The sequence below is a fragment of the Rhinatrema bivittatum genome, chromosome 5, assembly GCF_901001135.1.
Source record: "Rhinatrema bivittatum chromosome 5, aRhiBiv1.1, whole genome shotgun sequence".
NCBI lineage: Eukaryota > Metazoa > Chordata > Amphibia > Gymnophiona > Rhinatrematidae > Rhinatrema > Rhinatrema bivittatum.
In genome coordinates this window covers 53,505,106-53,523,751 of record NC_042619.1, presented here as the reverse complement: position 1 = coordinate 53,523,751, position 18,646 = coordinate 53,505,106, and the positions used below count along the sequence as shown (strand labels likewise).

At 47.3% G+C, this 18,646-nt stretch overlaps 1 protein-coding gene across 3 annotated transcripts in view; it reads right to left on the bottom strand.

Moving 5' to 3' along the window:
* PIWIL4 (piwi like RNA-mediated gene silencing 4) overlaps positions 1 to 18,646 on the bottom strand; it is a 379,756-nt gene that overhangs the window by 172,009 nt on the left and 189,101 nt on the right. For 2 of the 3 annotated variants that reach the window (XM_029602363.1, XM_029602364.1), the window contains exon 13: positions 322 to 506. The exons of the other annotated variant lie outside the window; for it this stretch is intronic. In XM_029602363.1, coding sequence (XP_029458223.1) covers positions 322 to 506 — 185 coding nt within the window. The remainder of the gene's footprint in view (positions 1 to 321; positions 507 to 18,646) is intronic. 3 annotated transcript variants of the gene reach the window in all.

Here is an 18,646-nt window from a genome sequence, read left to right as displayed (position 1 = left end):
TACGGGTAGATTTTTATACTTTCAGAATATTTTGATATCTTTTTAAAAGGTGAATGCTCAAAAATGCACCTTTTACTCAAAAAATGATTTGACAAATACTAGCTATAATGGCAGGATGATATTCTTATTTCTCGTTTCCAGGCCATACCAACAGGTCTCCAGATTTGGTTGCTGCTGATTGACTCTGCACACTCATTCTCAGTTTATTATCAACTAATATAAACAGATCTTTTTCCCAGGTATTGTTGGCAAGTATTATCCATTTCAAACATATACTGAACTTGCCTATTCTAATGTTCCAAATGGATACCCCATTCTTACACTTTTGGATGTTCAATCCTGAATCCCATTCCAAATCCAACTCTTTGTAGGCAGTTTAGAAACTTCTCAGCTACCTCTTCACCTCTTCTACCGAATACCATTAGCCACCTCTGCAAGGGCTGTACTTCAAGTATCTTGGAATTACGGATATCACGTGACCAGTCTACAGCAGAAACTGGCAGGCACTACAACAAAAAAATAACAATAAAATGTAACAAAATGATTGTGTAGCTTAATCAACAAGAAAGAAAACCAGACACCAAAAATAGTCCTAAAAATAATTAGAACAGTGCATGCAGCTAGAGTAACCACCTTAAATCATCTCTAAGCCAGAAACAATATCCTCTTCCTTTTAGAGATAGATGAGGGTCTAGAAAAAGCCTGAAAACTGCATTTTTAAAGACAAAATAAACCAAAGTCATTTTTATAGGTCTGTCTGGCTGTGGACCTCCTTGCAGTTTTTTTGCAAAGCCCCATATTTGCTGTGACATGTGGAACATCTGATCTTATGGCACTGTCCATGTGGGCAGCTGAAAGGGCTAAACGTTTGCATGAGGCATGGGAATTGTTTAAAAATTTGGAACATAAGAACATGCCATAATGGGTCAGACCAAGGGCCTATCAAGCCCAGCATCCTGTTTCCAACAGTGGCCAATCCAGGCCATAAGAACCTGGCAAGTACCGAAAAACTAAGTCTATTCCAGATAAAGTTTAGCCCAGATAAAGTCTATCCTAGATAAAATGTATTCCACACATTAGAAAAGATTAAAAGAACAGCAAAAATTATCAACAAATTCAAAGGGTATTGTGCAAAACTATTAAAGCCAAAAAGACTTCCTTTAAAAATGGGAAAGTAGGTCCAGAAAAGGAAAATCAGAACATAGTAATATAATAACTTAGTAATGGCAGCAGAAAAAGACCAAATGATCCATCCAATCTGACCAGCAAGTTACTGATGCCCAGCAAGTTTCTAGTAACTGCCGCTCCATGCAAGTTACCCCATGTTTCTGTTAAGGAAAGAAACTGCATCTCCGTGCAGGTTTCCCCAAGCCTTATGTTAAGGGTAGTAATACTACTAGCAACATTTTTATGGAGTGAGCAGCCTTGATAATTCAGACAATGGTGCTTGAATGTGCTTTGCTTTTGGACTTGGTGATAGAAGCAGTCCTGCACTTTTACCCTAATGTCAGTACTCTGGACCTTAAAAGTCAGGGCCCAGTATTGGCTGTCATCTGAATCAAATTCCTCTTTCACTCTTACCATTGAAGCGGAGAGCGATGTTGCAATTGTGACAAAATCATGAAAGCTAATTGGTTAAGGGTAATAACTACCGCTCCATGCAGGTTACCTCCATGTACCCTTTTCTTCATTTCCATGTTCTAGCCTTTAGGGATCCACAGTATTTACCCCATGCCTTTTTGAATTTGTTTACTGTTTTTGACCTGATCACTTCTTCCAGAAAGACATTCCAGGCATCCACCATCCTTTCCTGATGTTGATTCTGAGTTGTCTCCCTGAAGCTTCATTTCGTGACCCCTAGTTCTACTACCTGTTTTCCAATGGAAAAGGTTTGAAGTTCATACATCATTAAATCCTTTCAGGTATCTGAAGGTCTGTATCATATCTCCCTTGTACCTCCTCTCCTCCAGGGTATATACATTTAGATCCTTCAGCCTCTCCTCATAAGGCTTCTGATACAAACCCCATACCATTTTGATCGCTCTTCTTGTTGGAGTCATTTTTTGTTACTTTTGCTGAGGATGTATATAGAGGATAGGCTGTATGGATCCAGAGTTTTCACCCAGACACAAACTAGTTTGAATGCCACAAGCCAACCTCTGAGTGAACTCTTATGTACTTTCTTGCACTGTGAAATGTTTACGAACAGGCAAGAGTCTGTTTATTTAGTTATTCTTCTAGATCTATATGAGAAAGCTAGCAATTAAAGCCTGAGAGAGAATGAAGGCCACACAGATGTGCCTGAAATTTGATAAGAAATCAGAGGAAGGGAACATCACTGCTTTCACAAACATGTTTAGTGTATAAGGAAAAATAGCAGAGAGAGAGAGAGAGAGAAAGAGAGAGGGAAGAGCATGCTGGACACGATGGTATAGGCTGATCCTTTGGGAACATATAAATTTTGTATATCTATGTAGCAGTTGTTATCATCTACCATTACTTCTTCTGTGTAATCTGATTTTATTTTGTTCTATCCTCCTATTGCTCAAATAAACTCACTTTCCTAATTACCTGGAACCGTGATGTACTGAATCAAAGTTTGTGTGTGGCTCTTTGTGTTGGGAATTAGCTCCTGGGTTCAAGCCCCCAGGTATAATCCCAGTAATTGTGAGTGGCTATTTGTGTAGGGAATTAGCTCCTGAGTTCAAGCCCCCAGGTATAATCTCAGTAATTGTGAGTGTTTATATGGGATAAGCTCTTCAGGTAGCCACCAGTGTAGACCTCAGTGAGATTAGCCCCCCCCCCCCACCCCCCAAGGTCAGAGCTCCTGAGCAGAATACCAGTGTGCACGGTCTGAACCCGAAACACTTCTCTGGACTGCTGCTGTCCTGACTCTATCCTTTTGATACGATCTACAGAAACAAACAGTACTCCGGGTGAGGCCTCACCAAGGACCTGTACAAGGGCATTATCACCTCCTTTTTCTTACAAGTTATTCCTCTCGCTATGTAGCCCAGCATTCTTCTGGCTTTAGCTATCGCCTTGTCATATTGCTTTTCAGCTTTCAGATCGCCCGATACTATCACCCATAGGTCCTTTTCCCAGTCCGCGCACATTATTTATTTATTTAGACATTTTATATACTGTCGTTCCGTATGTAGATCATAACACAGTTAGTGTAGCTGGGTTTAAAAAAGGTTTGGATAAGTTCTTGGAGGAGAAGTCCATTAAATGCTATTAATCAATCTGACTTGGAAAATAGCCACTGCTATTACTAGCATCAGTAGCATGGGATAGACTTAGTTTTTGGGTACTTGCCAGGTACTTATAGCCTGGATTGGCCACTGTTGGAAACAGGATGCTGGGCTTAATGGACCCTTGGCTTGACCTAGTATGGCATGTTCTTATGTTCTTATTCATAATTATAACTCAACCAACCAACAAACAAACAGGATCATTTATCAAATCATGTTAGTCAAAGGGGAGGAGTTTAGGTTGAGTTTATGAAAATGAGGGTTGTTTAACATTGCATGCAATAGCATAACACACATTTTAATGCCAGAAATAACTATACCTTTTTTTCCTGGCATTATGCTGTGCAATATGCATGATGCAGTAACTCAAAAATTACCCTAGCCATGCACCTTTTTTATCTTGGGCACTATTCATGCAAAATTGATAGCAAAATGATGAATATAGGCCATAGATTGGTTACAGAGGAGATGTTCACATTAGACTTTCATCCCCCATCACATACAGCTCTTTTGGATTACTGCATTCCAGATGCATGACTCTGCACTTCTTGGCATTGAATCCCAGCTGCCAAGTCTTCGATCACTCTTCAAGCTTTCTTAAATCATGTTTTATTCTCTCTACTCTTTCAGGCGTGTCCACTCTGTTGCAGATCTTAGTATCATTCACAAATAGACAAACTTTACCTTCTATCCCTTCCACAATGTCACTCACAATGATACTGAACAGAACCAGTACCAATGCTGATCCCTGTGGCACTCCACTTAACACAGTTCTCTCTTCAGAGTAGGTTTCATTTACCATTACATGCTGTCTCCTGTCAGTCAACCAGTTTGTAATCCACTCTACCATCTTGGTGCTGATTCCCAAGCCTCTCATTTTATTCACTAGCCTCCTATGTGGGACAGTATCAAAAGTTTTGCTGAAATCGAAGTAAATCACATCGAACACTCTTCCTTGATCTAATTCTCTAGTCACCCAATCAAAAAACATCAATCGGATTTGTCTGATAGGACTTTTCCCTGTTGAATACATGCTGCCTCAGGTCCAATCCCCCCCAACAGAAATGGTGTGGTCCTCAATCTCTTCACTGTCCGAACCTCCATCAATGCTGATCGATCATGAAATGACATGGAACTCCTGTCCGAGTAGAATCCAAGCTCAGCGGCCTACACAGATCATCCATGGACTGCATTCTGTCAATCCTGCCTGTACCCGACAGAGGTACAAAAACAGACAGAACAAGGAGAGGACACAGAAACTAAACTACAGGTACAGTATTTATTTAATAAGGGATAGAATTAGACTCTGCCAGGCTGCAAAGCGACTAAGGCCCACCATGCGGCTGGCAGATAGAGGAAAAAAGGGAAAAGAAAAAAAACTACTGTAAGATGAAGGAAAAGAAAAACAGCTACAGATCTAGAAAAAATCACATTACAAAAACTGTGAGAAGAGAGCAAAGCTGAATACCATGACACACTTGGCTCCCACGACCACACGGCTCCATGGAAAAAAAGAGACTAAGGAACTCTGCCTAGGGGGCAGGGAGATAACTACAGCTGCACATTCTCAGTAGGGCATATTTGAAAGTTCTAGAATCTTTGAGATCAAAGTTCCAGGCCGGGCTGCATCTAATGATGTTGTTAGTGCCACCGGCAGTAACGGGCCGCAGGCGCCTTCCCTTACCCGCGGTCCGCCGGTTCGGGCCTCCCCAGGGATCCGTGCCACGACAGCAAGCCACTGCCACCGCTCCCCAGGCCGTCCTGCACCCGCGCGGAGCTCAGACGCCGCCGGCCCCGATTCCTCTGGGTATCCCCTAACTCGCGCGGGTGCCGAAATCCCGCCTCTGAAAGGGGCTGCAGCGGGAAAGCCAAACCCGGCCCCTAGCTGATGTCAGGACTCACCACCTATTTAAGGAAGCTTCCCCGGCCACACATCGACTTGGCAACAGGTCTGCTTGGCTTCGTTACTGATGCTGTGCTTGTTCCAGCATACCCATTCCTGTGTCCAGTGTTCCAGTTCCTGTCTTCCTTGTACTTGCTCCTGTTTCCCAGTCCTGTTCCAGCTCCTTCTCCCTCGGACAGATCTTCCTGGCTTTGACTTCAGACTGGACCTCATGCCTCTTGTTTGCCGCCTGCCCTGGACTTCGGATCGGACTACACACCTCTTGTTTACTGCCTGCCCTGGACTTCGGATCGGACTACACACCTCTTGTTTGCTGCCTGCTCTGGACTTCGGATCGGACTACACACCTCTTGTTTGCTGCCTGCTCTGGACTTCGGATCGGACCACACGCCTCCTGCTCGCTGCCACTCCAAGACTTTGGATTGTCTCGTCGGAGCTTCATCACAGGGGCCCACCTAAGTCCAGCTGGCCCCTGGAACCCAAGGGCTCAACCTGCGGGGAATATGGTTGGTATTGGTGAAGCTTCTACCTTTGGCCCCTGCCGTCCGTCAGCCTCGCCTCCTGATGCTGGTAACCTGCGGTGGGTCTTTGGCCCAGGTGGAGACAATTCCAGCTCAGGCCAAGGGTCCACAACCTACGTTGTGGTCATAACAGTTTGCCAAGTCCATGGACCCGGCAGAGGCTTCTGCAATTCAGGCCATTCCGGGCCTGGCCCAAAAAATCGTGGAACAAAAGACTTTGGCCACCTTGGCCTTGGCAGTAGAGAATCTAAGTCTCTGCTTCGATTCTGGACCTTCCATGGCCGCTCAGGTGGCTCCCTTGCCAGTTAACCAGCCGGTGATTCCTTTGCTTGCACTTCCGCACTACTCTGGAGATCCCCAGCTGTGCCGTGGCTTCTTGAATCAGTGCAATATGCACTTTTTCTTACAACCTCCCCTCTTTCCGGATGACATAACCAAGACCACCTACATCCTCTCCCTTCTGGATGGGAGAGCGCTAGCCTGGACATCACCACTGAGGGAAAGCGCGGATCCAGTTCTACAGGACCTGCCCAGCTTCTTGACCCTCTTCCGCACGTTTTTTTGATAGCCCTGCAAGGCAAACGTTCTCCGGATCCACCTTGCTCCACTTGCGCCAGGGTTCCCAACCCCTGGCCGATTATGTTATTCAGTTCCGGACTCTCTCCTCCGAACTCCACTGGGACGCCGGTTGCCTATGGGCTGTCTTCCTCCAAGGTCTAAGCCCCAGGATAAAGGATGAACTCGCGGCACGTGAGTTGCCAGGCTCCTTAGACTCACTCATCAACCTGACAGGACGCATTGACCGACGCCTTCAGGAATGTTCCCACGAAGTACAGCTTCATCCCAGCAGCATCCCCGACGTTCTCCTTCGCCCACCGAGCCCGCCACTGCCTCTGGGGCATCCGGCAAAGAACCCATGCAACTGGGCCGCGGGAAGCTCTCTACTAAAGAACGTCTTTGTTGTCGGCAGTCTGGCCTCTGCCTCTATTGCGGGGAGGAAGGTCACCTCTTAGCCACTTGTCCAGTAAGGCCAGGAAACCCCTGGACCTAGGTCCTGCAGGAGGACTCGTCCTAGGTCACACTTCGCCTTCTCCTCCACTCACCTTGCCTATATCCCTCACAGTGAGCAAACATAATTTCCACACTTTAGCCCTGGTGGACTCTGGGGTTGGAGGCAATTTCATTATGAAACAACTCGTGGACCACCTCCGCATCCCTGTCAACTGTTCACCTGTGTCTCTGGTGCTCTCCTCCATCCAAGGGGATCCCTTGCCTGGTCGGGTAACTTTGACCACCAAACCGCTCACAGTCCGGACCAGGGCCCTTCACATAGAGCTTCTCTCCTTCCATGTTCTGGACCAAGCCATACACCCGATAGTCCTAAGGCTACCCTGGCTTTGGAAACATTCTCCCTGTTTCGACTGGTCAACAATGCAGCTTTCCAGTTGGGGACCCGCATGTCACTCCAAGTGTCTAGAACTAGTCATGCCCCTCTGTTGCGCCACCGTGACTTCCCGATTACCTGATCTACCGCCTCAGTATGCCACCTTTGCTGACATATTCTCCAAAGATGCCACAGATATGCTGCCTCCTCATTGCACTTTCGATTGTGCCATCAACCTGCAGCCTAATTCGAAGCCCCCCCGTGGTCATATCTACCCATTATCTCCTGCCGAGACTAGAGCCATGACGGAGTACATCCGCAAAAACCTCGACAAGGGCTTCATATGCCGTTCTACATCTTTGGCAGGGGCAGGATTGTAATACCAACCAAACTCCTTCTCACCATTCCTAACACCATTGCTAAACCTCTGGCTGATATCATAAATTGCTCCCTCACGCAAGGATCTGTCCCTGACTCTTTAAAAATTGCTTCCCTGAAACCCTTACTAAAAAAAACTAACCTGGACCCAGCTAACCCTGTAAATTTCCACCCCATTGCAAACTTATCTTTTATAGCCAAGCTAATGGAAAAGCTGGTCAACATCCGACTCACAGACTACCTTGTCTCTCACAACATTCTCTACCCTTCTCAATTCGGATTCAGGAAACGCCTAAACACAGAATCCCTCCTTCTTTCTTTAACGGACAACATCCTGATGGGCATAGACATGGGACAATCCTACCTTCTAGCCCTTCTCGATATTTCTGCGGCGTTCGACACAGTAAACCATACTATCCTCATCAACCATCTAATGGAAATAGGCATCTCTGGCTCTGCACTGCTCTGGTTCAATTTCTGAACAACAGGCACTACAAAGTTAAAATAAATGACAAAGAACCCCACCCCATACCTTCTAAACAAGGAGTACCACAGGGTTCATCACTCTCCCCTACCCTGTTTAATATCTATCTACTTCCTTTATGCCAGCTACTCAATAGCCTAAACCTCACCCATTTTATATACGCGGACGACGTGCAGATCCTAATCCCCATCTCGGACCCCATCTCCTCTACTCTAAACTTTTGGAACAGCTGCCTACACGCCATCAACCTCCTTCTCTCGAGTCTCAACCTGGTCCTTAATACGTCCAAAACAGAACTCCTGGTTATCTCCCCTAGCGATAACAACCCCCTCACCAACAACGCAATTATTCCACTAGCAAGCCAGGTTAGAGACCTTGGGGCCACCCTTGACTCTAGAATGAACTTCAAAAAGTTCATTAACACCACAACTAAAGAATGCTTCTTTAAGCTACAGGTCCTGAAGCAGCTAAGACCGCTCTTACACTTCCAGGATTTCCGTTCAGTTCTTCAAGCCATACTGTTTTCAAAGATCGACTATTGCAACGCACTACTACTCGGTCTCCCAGCCTCATCTACTAAACCTCTACAGATGCTGCAAAACGCAGCGGCCAGGATCCTTACAAACACTCGTTGTAAGGACCACATCACACCAATCCTAAAAATCCTACACTGGCTACCCATCCAATATAGAATACTCTTCAAGACTCTTACCATCATCCACAAATCTCTCTACCAGCAATCCACACTCCAACTTGCCATTCCTCTCGAACTACATTCTTCCACAAGGCCGATTAGATCCGCATACAAAGGTTCTCTTCAGGCTCCCCCAACCAAATCCTCGGTTCACAACTCCATACATAAACGAGCACTATCGACAGCGGGACCGCTCCATTGGAATTCACTACCCCCTGATCTACGCCAGGAACAATGCCATCGTTCCTTCAGAAAGAAACTGAAAACCTGGCTATTCGCTCAAGCATACCGCTGAAGGAGCCTCATATCAATCTATACTGACTCTCTCATCCCTCCCCCCCACCTTCCTACCAGTTTCCCCATCACCTCATCACTCCGTGCCCTGGTCCCTGCCCTCCCCTCACCCACTTGGTTACCTCCCTGCTCCTTTACCCACAAGAAATGTTATGCTTCTTTACCTACAGGAAATGTTATCCTAGAACTGCTCTGATAAATTACACACTGAATCAAGCAACTCTATGTTTAAATATATATGTACCGCTACTTAATCTACTGTTCGCTGCTCAACTATTTTACTCTCCAGTTGTATTACTTTGAACTTCTTCTCCATCTCTCCAATGCCCAAGTTTATGCTCCCTGTTTTATTGTAACTTTGTCTTCTCTATAGTTGTTAATGTGTTTTCCCCCCCTAGTTCTATTGTAAACCGGTACGATAAGACTTGTCTTGAGCATCGGTATATTAAAAGAATTTAAATAAATAAATAAGAAGGATGGTAGTCTCCAGCCATGTATTGACTACCGTGGTCTAAACTCCATAACGCTTAAGGAAAACTACCCTCTACAGCTCATTTCTGAGCTCTTTGACTGGCTCCAGGGAGCCAAGATATTCTTGAAACTCGACCTCAGGGGCGCGTACAACCTGATTCGCATTAAAGCGGGTGACGAATGGAAGACAGCCTTTAAAACCCGGGACAGGCATTATGAATACCTCGTGATGCCCCTCAGACTCTGCGATGCCCCCACCATCTTCCAGAATATGATGAACGAGGTATTTCGAGACATGCTATATGACTGTGTCGTGATCTGCTTGGACGACATACTAGTCTTTTCCAAAGACCTGCAAATGCACTGCAAGGATGTGGTTCGGGTCTTGCAGTGGCTGCGTGAGAATCAACTCTATGCTAAGCTCGAAAAATGCTTGTTTGAAAAGAGGACAGTGCCCTTCCTGGGATACGTGGTGTCCAGTCAATGGTTCCACATTGATCCTGAGAAGCTCAAAGCTATCCAAGATTGGCCTCAGCCTACAGGTCTACGCCCGCTACAAAGGTTTTTAGGATTTGCTAATTACTACAGATCCTTTATCCATAACTACTCCACCTTGGCGGCCCCGCTCACCGCATAAAGGAGCCAACCCCAAACAGAGGTCTCCTGAAGTGGTTACGGCCTTCCTCAACCTAAAAGCTGCATTCCTCCGTGAACCTTGCCTCTGCCATCCCGACCCCAGGTGGCCTTTCATTATTGAAGTTGATGCCTCCTCCGAAGGGGTAGAAGCCATCCTAAGTCAGTACTCCATTACCAATACCCTTCACCCATGCTCATTCTTCTCGCAACGGTTCTCCCCAGCAAAACGGAATTATACCATCGGCGACAAGGAGTTGCTAGCCATCAAAATGGCCTTTGAGGAAAGGCGCCAAATTTCCGTTTACACAGACCATAGAAATTTGGAATATTTACATTGAGCTCAACGCCTTAACCCGCGGCAAGCACGTTTGGCACTTTTCTTCACATAGTTCGATTTCGTGCTCTGCTATAGACCCGCTTGTAAAAACCTGCGAGCAGACACACTTTCTCGATCATTCAATGTCGAAGACCAACCTGAACCCCCTCAACATATCATCAAGCCCACTAGAATTTGCCACCACAACTCCTGTCCCACCAGGGAAGACCGCGGTACCTCTCAGTCTCTGGAACAAAGTCCTCCACTGGACCCACGACTCACGTATTGCCGGACATCCTGGTCAATCGCGGACTCTGGCGCTCCTCCAGAGATACTACTGATGGTCTACCATGAAAAAGGACGTCCGAACCTACGTCGAATCCTGCCACACTTGCGCACGACAGAAGAACCCTACTGGTCGACCGTAGGGACTGCTTCACCCACTGCCTGCCCCCTAATGAACCCTGGACCCATGTCTCAACTGACTTTATCGTCGATCTCTCTCTGTCTAAAGGTAACACCACTATCTGGGTGATAGTGGACCGATTTTCCAAAATGGCACATTTTGTCGCACTGCCTACCCTTCCATCTGCTCCTCAGCTACCTCAGCTTTTCGTTCACCATGTCTTCCGGCTTCATGGCCTTCCCAAGTACATTCTTTCAGATCGAGGGTCTCAGTTTACTGCTAAATATTGGAGGTCTCTATGCAGGAAATTCGACATTACTCTCGAATTCATCACTGCCTAACACCCGCAATCCAACAGGTTGGCTGAAAGAACGAATCGAACTCTCACACAATTCCTGAGATCACATGTGAATGTCAAGCAAGGCGACTGGGCCGAACTGCTTCCTTGGGCGGAGTTCGCTCTCAACTCACATCCATTGCCCACCTCCGGGTCATCCTCGTTCCAGCTACTCTACGGCAAACAGCCTCTTCCGCCCCTACCTTTGTGTTGCGACCGTCGCTGCCCGACGTCTCCACTCCACCCACCTTACCTCTTTTGCGACTCCCTCTTTGGATGATGGAAGTTTGGCTGCTGCGGCGGCATCTTGCCGACCTCCTCCGGCGTCCATGGACTGGCTAGTCGCTGCCTTCCGCCATGTTCTCCTGAAGCCTAAGGATGCGCGCGAACCTCAGGGGTGTCCCCCTGAGATGACGTCAACCTCACCGGATACTTAAGGTCTTCATTTTTGCTAGCTATTCGAGTTAGCAAGGGGATTCCTCCAGGTATCGCTGTGGATGGGATTCGCTCTCTGCATACCTTGCTACTCTGCCTCCTCAGACTTTACCAGGGGTAGCCGCTCCTCGGGGGCCTCGCTCTCTCTCTTGCTTTTCAGGTCACAGTCTGGAACCGGTACTCGCTCCTCGAGGGCCCATGTTCCCGGACCTGCTACCGAATACAACTTCTGCCAGGAAGTCACCGCTGCCTACAACACCACTCAGCCATCCTTGGATCGCTGTTCCAGTGCCTGAGGGACTACAGCCCAGCCGGGCTCTTCCAGCTCACTACTGCCACCTCTGGTGGTCCACTATACAGTTTAATAAAAGATCTAGTGTGTGTCTGTCTCTAAACTCTGAGCCTGACCGGTGGCCCCTCTCGGGATCTTCCCCCGGGGGCGTGGTCATCTGCTACCAGCCCAAAGATCCACCCACAATTATCACAAATAATAACAGATTGCTAACTCCATGGATCCGGCACAGCTCAATGCCTTACAGACCATACCGGGCCTGGCCCTGTGCATTTCGGAGCAGCAACACGCCTTGGAGAAACTTACTTCAGCGTTCCATCAGCTACACACACACAGAAGGTTCAAGGCACAGCTTCCAGCCATGAAGGTCAGTTACAGAAGGTAACTTTAAAGACTGCTGTACTACTGGCGGATCCAACTCGTTTTTTTGGAGAAATCCAGAAGATTCGGGGTTTTTTAAACCAGTGCTGCATGCATTTTGCCTTACAGCCATCTGTATTTCCTACGGCTCTCTCCAAGACTACCTACATCCTTTCATACCTGGATGGTAGGGCTTTGTCTTGGGCATCTACCTTGTGGGAACGCAAGGACCCCATTTTGCAGGACATAGAAGGATTTATGGACTTATTTAAATCCGTTTTTGATGACCCTGCTCGAACTTCTGTCGCTGGTTCTGCTTTGGTTGAATTGAAGCAAGGCAACAGATCATTGGCTATATTTGTCAGAGTTTAAAACTCTTGCGGCGGAACTCTGCTGGGACCCCAAATGTCTCAAGACTCTCTTTTTCAGAGGCCTGGATAACCGTTTAAAGGACGAGCTGGCTGCTTTGGGACAAGGTGAAGGAACTCCTTTGGGACAAGGTGAAGGAACTCCGGCCTAAGGTGTTACCTGGGTTGAAACAGGCTAGTGCTATACCTGCACCTCGGATGGTTCCAGTAATCCCTGCTGCTGATAAAGATGAACCGATGCAACTTGGTCATGGACGTTTGACTTCCAAAGAGAGAAGACTTCGGAAGAGGCGCGGCCTTTGCATGTACTGTGGTCAGCCTGGCCAAGATGTCTCTACATGCTCCATTCGACCGGAAAACGGACGGACCTAAGTCCTGCCGGAGGACTGTTCTTAGGCCTCACTACGCCCTCTCCACCGCTCTCTCTCCCAGTCTCCTTGACCTACGGACCAGTCACGGTTCAGACTCCTGCCCTGGTGGATTCAGGGGCAGGAGGCAACTTCATTCTCAGACGTCTAGTGGAATACTTGAGGATTCCCCTCATCAAGTTGAAAGATCCACTATTGTTATCCTCCATTCATGGAGAGCCCTTACCGGGCGACGTGACTTGCCAAACTGTACCAGTTACTCTCCGCACCGGAGCTCTCCATATGGAATCGCTCTCCTTCTTTGTACTGAAAAGGGCCATGCACCCTATCGTCCTGGGGTTACCCTGGTTGCAAGTGCACCAACCCCAATTTGACTGGGCATCCTTGGATCTCTCCCGCTGGGGTCCAGAATGTCACAGGAGGTGCCTTAAAGAAATCTCGCCTATCATTTGCATGCCTACGACTCCAGTGATGCCAGGACTGCCGCCCCAATATGCATCCTTCAGGGATGTATTTTCCAAAGAAGCGGCTGATATTCTTCCTCCACATAGGCCCTATGACTGTGCCATAAGACTGAAGCCCAATGCTGAGCCACCGAAAGGACGGGTGTACCCTCTCTCAGCCATTGAAAATAAAGCAATGTCGGAATACATTGAAGAAAATCTCCAGAAGGGCTTTATCAGATCATCAAAGTCGCCAGCCGGCGCAGGCTTTTTCTTTGTGGGGAAGAAGGATGGTACCCCTCGTCCATGTATCGATTACCGAGGTCTAAATGAAATTACGATCAAAGACCGTTACCCCTTGCCATTAATCTCGGAGCTGTCTGACCGGCTGCAAGGGGTCAAGATATTTTCAAAGCTCGACCTGAAGGGGGCCTACAACCTCATTCGCATTCGGAGCGGCGATGAATGGAAAATGGCCTTCAACATGCGAGACGGCCACTTCGAGTATCTAGTAATGCCGTTCGGGCTGTGCAATGCACCCGCCATTTTCCAAAATATGATGAACGACATCTTGCGGGATCTGCTGTACAAGAATGTTGTGGTCTACCCTGACGACATATTAATCTTCTCCCAGGATTTGGACACCTACATTGCAGATGTCAAGCAAGTACTCCACCGTCTTCGTGAAAACCGGCTGTACGCCAAACTCTCTAAGTGTGAATTTCACAAAGATGCAGTGCCTTTTCTAGGCTACATAGTGTCGAAAGAAGGCTTCCAAATGGACCCTCATAAACTTGAAGAATTGGTCCCAACCTACCAGCCTGAAGACTAAGGAGATTCCTGGGGGTTCACCAACTATTATCGAAGCTTTATAAAGAACTATTCTTCTTTTTTTTTTTTTTTTTGAAACTTTATTTATATATAAACAGTAACAAACATAACAGCATATATATCCAGGTTAACAATATTTGTTTTTTTTTTTTTTGAGAAAAGAAATACCCCCCTCCCCTCTCCCACCCTCCCCGGTTGCCCAACATTCGTGAGTTGTCGAAGTCGGCATTCATAAAACATTAAAAGTCCAAATTGTACTTGTTCTTATGTTGATCTGCTACCATCATCAGAAGGGTCTGCAGATGACAGACGATGTGTAGTCTCATTCCAAGGATCACAGACAAGCCCAGTAGCAGGGGTTAGATATGCTGTAAATCCCGCCCATATTTGAGAGGTACCTATCCGCTGATGTGAGACAGCTGGATCCAGCATAGAGTACTCTAAGGCACACAGTCTTACCATTTTACTAAACCAATGTTCAAATGGGGGACTTTGAGAAGCCAACCAGTGGGTTAATATGATTTGTTTCCCCAGCACTCCAGCTTTTCGAATGAATAGGGTCTGGGACAGGGATAAATGCAAGTATGGCGAGGACTGAACCCCAAATAGCCACAGGCTAGGGTCTAAAGGTAACACCACATGGAGTAATACAGAACAGAATCGCTTTATCTTCCGCCATAATTGTATGATTTCCCCACAGTCCCAGAAGCAATGATAATAATGACTGTCTTGTGACGCACATTTGGGACAGGCTGCTGAGGCAGCAATCTTCATTTGAGCTGCTCGAGTAGGGGTAATATAATACTGCCAAAGAAACTTATATTGGACTTCGCGTAAGACTACATTCTCTGTAATAACATATAAGTCTTTAAAGCACTGTGTAAATTCTGCTAGCGTTAATGAAAAAAGTGTCCAGGCAACCCATTTGGTGTAAACAGGGAGCAATTGTGAAGTGGTATCCCATGTCTGGATTTCTTTATAAAAAAAGGAAAGGGATGGCTTTCTCATACTACTAATGTGAATCATGTCGCGGATCTTCCGAGTATGCGGAGTGTCCTGCAATCTCGGTTTCATGGCCATTATAAAATGCACCAATTGGCAATATGCAAAGGAATCTGTAGTAGGTAAATTATATCTTTGTTGTAGTGTGCCAAAAGAAAGAAGAGATCCCGTCGTGGCATCATACATATCATAAATATAAGTAAGTCCTACTTTTTGCCATCTAAAAAAAGCTGCCGTTTCTTGTCCTGGAGGGAACAAAGCGTGCCCAGTTATCTGGAGCAAGGACGTCAGATGGGTGGGCACATGCCCGCTGTTACAAAGCGCTAACCAGGTCCGTCTGCAGGTACGCAGGAATTCATGAGCCTTAAGATGGATGGGTAGTAGGTGGGTGTCTATTTGCAATAGGGGATTTAGCGAATGCACCCCATACCACTCCAAAAGGTGTGCAAGTGGTGTATAAGTGGATGTGGAGGAGAGCCAGTCCCGCACATAGCGAGTGTTACACGCCAAATTATACAGAACTATTCTTCTTTAACCATACCCTTGACTGTGATGACTTGCAAGGATGCCAACGCTTCAAAATGGTCAGCGGAGGCCATTTCCGCGTTCGAGAAATTGAAGACTGCCTTCTCCACAGAACCGTGCTTGCGGCATCCAGACCCCAACAAGCCCTTTATCGTCGAAGATGATGCTTCAGATGTGGGTGTAGGGGCTGTGTTGAGCCAAACAGGAGACTCGAAAGCCTTACGTTCCTGTTCCTTCTTCTCACGAAGATTTTCTGCAGCCGAAAAAAACTATGGGATCGGCGATAAAGAGCTCTTGGCAATAAAGCTTGCATTCGAGGAATGGCGGCCTTGGCTCGAAGGTGCTCAACATCAAATAACCGTATTCACGGATCATAAAAATCTAGAGTATCTCCGCCACGCACAACGTCTGAATTACAGACAAGCCAGATGGTCCTTATTTTTTAATCATTTCAAATTTTGTGTTGAAGTTCTGCCCTGGAGATAGAAACACCAGAGCAGATGCTCTGTCACACTCTTTTTCACTCGGAGGATGTGCCTGATGAGCCACAGCACATAACTGACCCGAAGAAGATAGTCTTGGCACCCACCCAGTCTTTACCCGCTGGTAAAACAATCGTTCCTAAAAGTCTCAGGAAGAAAGTGCTCTTTTGGGCACACAATCCCAAGCTGGCTGGCCATCCTGGCCAATGCCGTACCCTGCTCAAGATACAGAAACTATATTGGTGGCCTACTATCAAAAAGGATACCTATTCCTACGTGGCATCCTGCACCAATTGTGCCAAGAACAATCCCGCTTCTGGACAACCATGGGGTCAGATGCAACCACTGCCAGTTTCGGATCGGCCCTGGTCGCACATCACTACTGACTTTGTAGTCGATTTACCCACTTCCGGAGGAATGAACACCATCTGGGTGACAGTGGATCGATTTAACAAGATGGCACACTTCGTGGCGCTCCCTGGCATACCTTCAGCCTTGGAGCTTGCAAAGCTCTTCATAACTCACATATTCCGCCTCCATGGACTACCTTCTCACATCGTATCCGACCGTGGGTCCCAATTCACGGCACGATTCTGGAGGGCCTTGTGCAAATTGTTTGACATCTCTCTAGACTACACCTCAGCCTATCATCCACAGTCGAATGGCCAAACGGAACAGATGAATCAAACAATGAAGCAGTTTATTCGAGCTTATGTCACGTCCCGACAGAATAACTGGGCCAAATTGCTTCCATGGGCTGAATTCGCCTTCAACTCTCATCCAGCAACATCTACTGGATTGTCACCTTTTGAAGTGACATCCCCAGCAGCTCAATCCACTGCTGATGATATCCATAATCTGTGGGTTCAGACAAAGGACATGCTAATCAAAGCGAGTGACCATGCTAAGAAGTACTACGATGCGCACCATTCGCAAACTCCAGTCTTCAAGCCAGGGGACAAGGTCTGGTTTTCAACCAAGCACCTCAGACTTAAACTACCCTCCTCTCGGTTTGCTCCTCGCTACGTGGGACCATTCCCAGTCCTTCAACGTATTGGCAAAGTCACCTACCGTCTGAAGCTACCACCTGGTCTCCACATCCATAATGCTTTCCACGTTTCACTTCTGAAACCGCTCATACTCAGCGAATTTTCTTCCAAATCTTAGGATCCACCTGTCATCAATGCAGAAGACAACTTAGAGTTCAAAGTCAAAGAGATTCTGGATGTTCGAAAAAGAGGCAATACTTTTGAATATCTTCTCTCCTGAGAAGGTTTCGGCCCCGAAGAAAACTCTTGGGAGCCTCAGACCAATATCCTTGACAAAGAGATGCTTCGTCAGTTCCACATCGCGCATCCTTCCAAAGCCAAGCCTGGTACCCGAAGAGATCGCCCTTTGAAGGGGGGTACTGTTGCGACCATCGCTGCCCGACGTCTCCACTCCGCCCACCTTATCTCTTTTGCGACTCCCTCTTTAGTTGATGGAAGTTTGGCTGCTGCGGCGTCATCTTGCCGATCTCCTACGGCATTCCCGAACCGGCTAGATGCTGCCTTCCTCCATGTTCTCCTGAAGCCTAAGGGCGCGTGCACGGCCCCGACTCAAGTACCAGCTGTGGCACGAACCTCAGGGATGTCCCCCTGAGATGACGTCATCCTCATCGGATACTTAAGGTCTTCGTTTTTGCTAGCTATTCGAGTTAGCAAGGGGATTCCTCCAGGTATCGCTGCGGATGGAATTCGCTCTCTGCATACCTTGCTACTCTGCCTCCTCAGACTTTACCAGGGGTACTCTCGGGGGCCTCGCTCTCTCTCTTGCTTTTCAGGTCGCAGTCTGGAACCGGTACTCGCTCCTCGAGGGCCCATGTTCTTGGATCTGCTACCAAATACAACTTCTGCCAGGAAGTCACCACTGCCTACAACAGCACTCAGCCATCCTGGGATGGCTGTTCCAGTGCCTGAGGGACAACAGCCCAGCCGGGCTCTTCCAGCTCACTACTGCCACCTCTGGTGGTCCACCAGAGGTGGCAGTTTAATAAAAGATCTAGTGTGTGTCTGTCTCCCAACTCTGAGCCTGACCGGTGGCCCCTCTCGGGATCTTCCCCCGGGGGCATAGTCACCTGCCACTGGCCCAAGGATCCACCCACAATTATCACAAATAATAACACTTTGCCCATAGCAATGCCCTCACCCATGGCTCAGTTAACTGGAACTTTATCAACTCCAGATCCTCACTCGACAACTACTGTGCAAGGCAGGACAGACCTCTAAAAGATTCTCAGATGCCCATCATAGGCCTAGCCCACAATTCAAACCAGGTGAAAAAGTGTGGCTTAGCACGCGCTACATCCGACTGAAGCTCCCTTCCATGCGCTTAGCCCCCTCACTACATTGGACACTTTGTAGTATTATGCCGCCTGGGCTCGGTCTCCTATCAGAGCCGGTTACCATCGGGTCTCAAAGTTC